An 8,479-nucleotide genomic window follows, 5' to 3' on the forward strand; every position below is an offset into this window, starting at 1 on the left:
GTTCTTGTTTCAATTGTTATCTTGTTTATATATATTTTCAGTTCTGTGTTATGCAACTCTTCTGGTTTTCATATCTGAAGTTCATAATAATAATAATGATAATAATGATAGTAACAATAATGATAATAATAATAATAATAATAATAATAGTAGTAGTAGTAGTAGTAGTAGTAATAATAATAATGATAATAATAATTGTTATTATTATCATTAGGAAAGGGCTTATATATATGTATATATTGTTTCGAAATTATAATTTCCATGTAATAATATTTACTGTTAAGATCCATGAGAACTAAGCAAAATATTTTCATATTCTTCATTCAGTTTTATGAGAAATAAAAAAGGTACAATACAGATTTCATCACCCCTCTTACAACACATGTTCATCTTGATAAATTTTCATCATTCGAATTTCCCATTATAATTGTAAATAATTTTTAATGGGTAGATTTCTTTATTTCTTTTTTTTTTTACATTCTTTGGCGTGTAAAAAATCACATCTATATGTCACAAAGATGGCGTCTCTTCATTTTACAATGGCGTTTACATTTTACTCACAACATGTAAATTACAATTTAAGTTTTTGCCATACGCGTTTGTCGCACCCGCTTTTTCTTTGGTTTGTAATTCTTTCCAATATTAATGGCATTGATATTAATATTGCGAGGCCATGATCATATTCGAATCGGACAGAATCCATGGTCTATTTTATGTAACATTTTATGATTTTACAATGCTGTCAAAAATCATCATAATATTTCATTTAAAATAATTCTGTAAAGTTTCTTGCAAAACGAAGGTTCATTTAGAACACTAAATAGAGATAAAACACAAAGAAGCGTTTAGAAAACAAAAAGCGATCATCATCATGTAATGTTAATTTTAAATCCAACATATAATTAAAAATGTAACATAAATATGGCACAGGGACATTTACACACGCCCACGCGCACACATGCATATAAATACATATATATATATATACGTGTGTGTTTGTATATATATATAATATATATATATACACACACATACACACATACATATATACATATACAAATATTATTTCAGAAATTGCTTATAAATATAATAAAATATGGTGGTGCGTGCTACTACATATAAAACCTAATTGTCGATAAATGTCGATAGATATGTAGGTCTGTATGATTTACGTAGAAGTATATTCATGACTTTATACTTGTATGGGATAATATATTGGCGTGCGAGTATACGAATTTGTATATGAATACTAATATTACTAATATATATATATATATAGATATATATATATATATATATATGTATATGAGCGTGTGTATGTGTGTGTGTGTGTGTGCGTGCGTGCGCACGTGTGTGCGTGTATTCCTGTGTGAAAATATACAAGACACACTGTTTTTCATAGTAGTAGAAGAACTATAGAAGTAGATATATTTTGTGGATGATGCAAATATGAAAAGAAGAAACTGTTCCTCCTTTTACAGCATCCTGTAGCGATAGTACATCACCTTGTCAATTTTCTATGATGATTGTCACTATTTCAGCTAAGTAAATTTTATCAGTAACCATTAAATAACGAAATCTACAGCAACTATATTAAGCGTAACAATATTATTATCAACAGTAATATTATTATCAGTTATATTCTCATTATTATAATTAGTGGTCAAAATGTTAATTGTTACATTAGTTATTGGGATAAGACTTCTTCTGTATGTAGTTCTTTGTTCAAATATTGTCTCAGTTCGCTGTAACTTAATTTGGAGAAACCTATTTCAATGATTCTCGCAGTATGAAAAGAATAGTTATTGTTTCTTTAGATATTGAACTCTGAACGTAAGAGTTACTGAGAAAAATATTCTGTGGAGTATTAAATTAATATTCCTCTCTGATGTGCGGCACCTCTGCAGCCTTGATTTAGGGAAAAAATGAAAGAAAAGAATTATATGAAAAGGAAACAATTGGAAGCGGGATAATTTAATTACTATAATTATTAACAATATTATTTATATATTGGATTACATTTATAAAGTTTAATAATAATAATAATAATAATAATAATAATAATAATAATAATAATAATAATAATAATAATAATAATAATAATAATAATCATAACGATAACGATAATGGTAATGATAATGATAATAACAAACAACAACGACTTCAAAAATAACACGACGGCTAAAAACAACGGTATAGTAACAATGAAATCAATTTGTATAAGATGATGATAATAATACTAACACTAATAATAATAATCATAATAATAATAATGATGATGATGATGATGATGATGATGATAATAAAAATAATAATGATAATAATCATAATAATGATAATAATAATAATAATAAAATTAATAATAATATTTATAATAGTTATAATAATAATAATCTCCACAATAATGGATTAGCAAAAATGATGTTTCCGTGGTAAGTAAACTATATTGCGGATATTTCAAAATTTCGGCTTCGAACGTATAAGTTTTTCCTCATCCCACTGACTCTCTTTACAGTTATTCCTATGACCAAATTATAATAATAGTGATGATGATGAAGATTATGACGATGATCAAGACGAAATCTATCAATATCATTTTTGTCATCGTGATAACAAAATTCATCATCATCATCATACATGAAAGGCTGATTGATCATCAGATCCCCATTACATATATCACTGATATATCGACATCTTCAATACTTCCGTACTAGTTATCGTATAGATCATATTAATCAATCTATATCGTCTTTATCTTTCTAATGATGATGATCGTGATGTTCATAATTCAGTAATTAATAAGAAATATTATTATTATTATTATTATTATTATTATTATTATTATTATTATTATTATTATTATTATTATTACATGCGTATCTATATCTGTGTGTGTTTAAGGACATGCTGAAATCCATTATGAATACTATTAGAGATATTGCATTCTTCCCCTAAACCATTTTTTTATCACTATTTGACATGTTCTAACGTTAATAATGCCTTTTTCTAAATATACTGTGAGTGATGTCATATCTCTTCAAGCAGAAATCAGTACAACAGCGTTTCTCACTATTAGAAATATTTCTATTCATATTAAAATATTTAAGCTTTCTAGGCATCAATATACCATACTTATACTTGTCGTCATCATAAATTTCATCAATATTATCTCTGTCATCATCATTATAAGCACCACTGTCGTTATCATCGTCACCGTCCTTCCTCTCTTCTGTCTTGTTGTATCTCATTGGTTTTTCAAATTTTACGCCACCTACATCATGCATGATTGTCATCTATATCATTTTCCTTACTGCCGTCTCCTCCCTTTCACACCTTCATGATCACGGCCGCCACCAAAACAACAGCTATTACGTCTGTCATCATCATTCTCACTATTATCATCATCATCATAATTGTCGTTGTCGTTGTCGTCACTGTCGTCATGGTCATCATCATCATCGTCATCATCCTTTCTTCTTCTTCTTCTTCTTCTTCTTCTTCTTCTTCTTCTTCTTCTTCTTCTTCTTCTTCTTCTTCTTCTTCTTCTTCTTCTTCTTCTTCTTCTTCTTCTTCTTCTTCTTCCGTTTGTATTATTTTTTCATATTTTACTTTCCATTCTAACCCATTCACAGCTATTTAAGGAATTTGTGAGATACATGTTTAAAAACCTGCCTTATATCTAGCAATATAAAAAATTCCAATCTTTTAAAGAGCATTTTTAACTCGGATAACATACTAGAATTCTAAAATAGAGCATGAGAAAATCTTTGAAATGTACATAGAATTTGTGCATATTCCGACGTAACCCTTGTATATGTGATATGTCTGAGAGGAACTAGTTAGACCGGGTATTGATAACGCTCTACTAGAAAATCACATTCGAATATCAGTTACCTTCTCAATAAAGAGCGGGTGTTGGTAATTGGCTGCTCAAAAAACTAGCAAAATTTCCCTACCGTTCGAATGTTTTGATTCAGCCAAATCTGACTACATACGTTACTCCACCGCAGTTAGATACATAAAGTGCTAGGTTTTGATGCAAATAGTTATATCTGCATATTGCTAAGAAATGCCTTATCTAAGATATAGTCTTGGTTCTATAGTTTTTATTCTCTTATCCACAATAACGTACCAGCCTATCCGTCAAAGTTTATCCGATTCCATTGCAACAAAAATGACTTCATGTTATCCCTATTAGAAAATAATGCACTCCCGTTTGAGATCGTCCATTAAATATCTATTAGGTGTTTTCTATAACGTCAAATACACGCTATATAAAGCACACCTACACATTTATATACAAACACTTATATAGATCTATGTGTACACGCTTATTACTTTCTAAAATCTCACATTTAAAGATTAAGGCTTAGGCGTTTATATCCTTTAAGGAGATTAATATGTGATACAAAGAAAACTTCAGGTTGCCTATACAGTTATGCATAGTCATAGAAATCATTCTAAGAGTATCTAACAATATTTAGTTATTGGAATCTCAGTTTCTTTCAAAATACTGACAATTGTGATAAATATTAATATGAATAACCGTTACACTAATGACCTAATATATAGTACCAGTGGAATTACTATTGTATGAGCATGATGACCGACAACATGTATATTATCGTTAGTTTTGTCAAAGATGATGTGGGATTCGTAACTGATGATAATATGTACTTCAGGAGAGGAAGGACGAAAGAGGAAGTATTTACGATGAAAGTAATTATAGTTGTAATCGTGTCTTCTATACTTGTAATGGTGGCGATGATGATGGCAATGCTGTTAATGTAAGAAATTAACTTGATGAAGAAGTAAATATCATTCTTAATTTAGTAATTCAGAATTTCACGTCGATGTGTACTTAAAAAGAAATAAGGAATTAGGGAATACAAAAAAAAGATAAAGAGAGATAAGTGGAGAGAGGGAGTGAGAAAGAGAGTGTGAAAGGGAAAGAGAGATAGAGAAGGAGAGGAAATAACATAGTTGCAAAGCGATTCTTCACCGTGTGGTTTTTCAGTTAATAATGATGTAAATTTACAGTTAAAACGATAACCTACACATTTCACTGGTACATTGTATCTATGACACTGCTATATATATTATTGTAGTTCTATGTATATCGAGAAATGCAAACATGTTCAACACGTTCTATAAATGAATTTATTATTATTATTATTATTATTATTATTATTATTATTATTATTATTATTATTATTATTACTATTATCTCGTTGATTTAAATGGATTGTGTTTTATCTCCGTTTTTAACTGCTGTCTTTCTTTCACATAACGCTTTTAAAAGAAATATAATGAAAATTGGTGAATGTGGAAACGAAAATATAATAATGATAATTAAAAAATTATTAAATTAGTTGAAAAACAAACAATGTTCATTGTTTTCGCTCTCTCTGTAAAGTGACCTAATTTTGGCCTGTTAAATCATATTATTACTCCATTTTTTATTTACTGACATTTTATTCACAATTCTTGTTCAACATCGAAAAATGTCCATAAATTTTGAGAATTGTTTATCTTTATGAATTCATATTTTGTTTAATTCAGCGAAAAATTTTAACTTTAGTTATCTAAGTTTTACGAGCAATGATTTGTCCACTCTTAATTTTTTGTTACTTTTCAAACTTCCCACAAGTTTCCGAAGCTGTATTTTTCGTTAAATTTTAACAATCTGTTTAATATATAACAATAAACTAAAAACATGGTTAATAAAATGACATCATTGTTTCCTTCTTTCTTTTTTGAAGTTTCTTTTTTCATTGATTGAAATTTTATAACATACGTGACCAGTAATGCTGTAACTAAAGGTGGTTCTAGTCATAGTTGGAAAGGAAACATAGAAATCAAACAACAATAACAGCAATATTAATATTAATATTAAAAAATAATTAAAAATAAACATGAGGATGATGATAGTCATAGTAATAATAATTCTAACTGTATAACATAATTATTAAGAACTATATTCATTTTGCATTCTTAACGAGTAAGAATTTGTGTGGATGCCTCATGGCTGTTTAACAAACCAAAACTTTCTCATGTTCTTGCGTATGTATTCCTTTCTTGTATACTTAAGAAGCCCAGTTTTGGTGACTGACATAAAACTTCCTCTAGCAATTTAGGTGCATTGTCCCACAATTAGACCATGAATTTATATTTTTCTTTTCATTTTTACTCCAATAGAATTTTAAAAACATTATTTCAAGGTCCTTGGAAAAAAACTGTTAAAGTTACGGTTATTGTGAGTCCTAGAAATATAAGGAGAAGTACTCTGTCTATAATCAAGGCCAGCTGTTGCCATTCCTGTTTGATGAGGTCACGTCGGTCTTGCTCAGCCAGTCTCATTTCATTGCGTTCAATGGTTTGATAGACTTTTTGGAGGACACGCATGAATTGCCTTTCGAAAGTCTCGCTGGCTGTAGCCGAAGCCGATGGATTCAATTTGCGAATAAACCTTGGGGAAAGTCGGCCATTTTCAGGAAGTTTGTCGGTATCAAAGCGTCTATAATAATCCGCTACAGGGGCTGCAGGCTGAAACGAAAAAGAAAATAAGAACACGAATTAATACTATTCAAATTCTCTATTCACTGTAGAGAAGTAAGCTATTATTCTAAAAATGCAATATTGAGATTTTTTTGTGATATACGTAAAAATATTTAAATCTCCAAATAACACCCTACAATCTTCAGAGAAGATAAATTTATCAACATCGCCTCAATAAAGAATGACAAGCTGGAAAGATCATGGCGAGTACACGTAATTCTATGTAGTCGGATTAGGACTGGTATGGGCTAAAAATTGTAGTCATCATGACTAATAATGATTATTAGCCTGATTATTAATATACAGAGATAAATTTTGTTTTAGATCATTTAACATTAAAATGAACAAAGAAAATGACACAACACGCACACACACGCATACAAATGCACACATAAACACTCGCACACGCACATATATGGTCGTTCGCAGCAAACTTTCTGATAATGGAGAGGAGGACTGAACGTTCAAGTCCACGTCAACGTCTTCCTTGTAAAAATTGTGTACTTTAATAAAAGGTATTAGATAAATTTTTAGATAATATTAAATTGGTTTTAAGTATAGCTTGGTAGAAACACACACACGTACGATCGCACATATAGCCACATACACATACACGCTCGCTCATACAGCCGCATACACACACACATACGCACATACACATACATGCTTACATACATAAAATATGAATATATATGTATATATATAAATACTATAAAACCATCAAAATCAACAATCTCCTTATCTGTTACAAACCACAAGTTTACACAGCTAATCATACACTGAGAATACGAGTTGTTAACCAAATTCATTCCTTATTCATTCAAAAATATCATTACGACATACAATCCCGAGTACACTTTGGTAATAAATTTTTTAATGCTAAACAGTTTTTGGCTTAATAATTTGCCGTAGCAAATTTCATGTATTCAAAACCCTGTTTTTATTTTCTACACACCAAACCTATGATTGTAACATCTAAACCTTTTAATTTAACTGAAAGCTGAAAACTTGAACATATTCCATATTAAAACACCGTGTAATCATTCAAATAATCAGATTTTTATTCAATTCTATCGTTAAATCATCTTCACTATTATCCCAGATCTTATTATCTATGCTGAGTACATTCCATTTATTTAATAAGGCGTACAGCGTTCTACACACGGTAAAACAATGTGCTTTTTGTTAACTTTCAACTGTTCCTAATTACATGACTTTACACGAAATACACGAATTTTAGCTTGATGGAAAGGCATCAGACTTACTGTATGGATTAGTAACATTCATTACATACCTCAATCGTAACGTCTAGATAACTTATTTTAATAACATTCTTAACATTTTACTGGCTTCTAAATCCCTATTATTTACACTCGAATAATGAAACATGAGGAACGGATAAATCCTCAGTATATCTAGATACATTAATTTTCCTAACCAAACCTGTTTCCTCTTTTGTGATCCTTTTAGAAAATTAAACCACATACTATGCTAAATAAGATGCGTTAAAGGAGGACTACAGTTAGCCACTCTACTTGGCGTTGCTTCTAAACTGTTTAAAAATTTGTATGTAAACGAAACATACGCATTACACTTAGTAATCTATCTATCTATCTATCTATCTATCTATCTATCTATCTATCTATCTATCTATCTATCTATCTATCTATCTACATGAATACTTTCCACTTTTATAATAATAATAATAAAAATAATAATAATAAAAATAATAATAATAATAATAATAATGATAATAATAATAATAATAATAATAATAATAATAATAATAATAATAATAATAATAATAATACTATACTCATTGTATCTAATATTAGATGGGAATGCTTCCTCATTATTAATTAATTACACATATATTTATTACCAAATATCAAATCATTTGTATATATACATACATATATAT

General features: G+C 28.9%; 1 protein-coding gene across 1 annotated transcript in view; it reads right to left on the reverse strand.

Annotated features, from left to right (window-relative positions):
- Positions 1 to 460: 460 nt before the first annotated feature.
- Positions 461 to 8,479, reverse strand: part of LOC128247617 (acetylcholine receptor subunit alpha-type unc-38-like) — a 34,348-nt gene continuing 26,329 nt past the window's right edge. The window contains exon 3 of the mRNA XM_052967336.1: positions 461 to 6,546. Coding sequence (XP_052823296.1) covers positions 6,217 to 6,546 — 330 coding nt within the window. The 3' untranslated portion in view covers positions 461 to 6,216. The remainder of the gene's footprint in view (positions 6,547 to 8,479) is intronic.

This window comes from Octopus bimaculoides, chromosome 1 (genome assembly GCF_001194135.2).
Source record: "Octopus bimaculoides isolate UCB-OBI-ISO-001 chromosome 1, ASM119413v2, whole genome shotgun sequence".
In the NCBI taxonomy this organism is placed as follows: domain Eukaryota; kingdom Metazoa; phylum Mollusca; class Cephalopoda; order Octopoda; family Octopodidae; genus Octopus; species Octopus bimaculoides.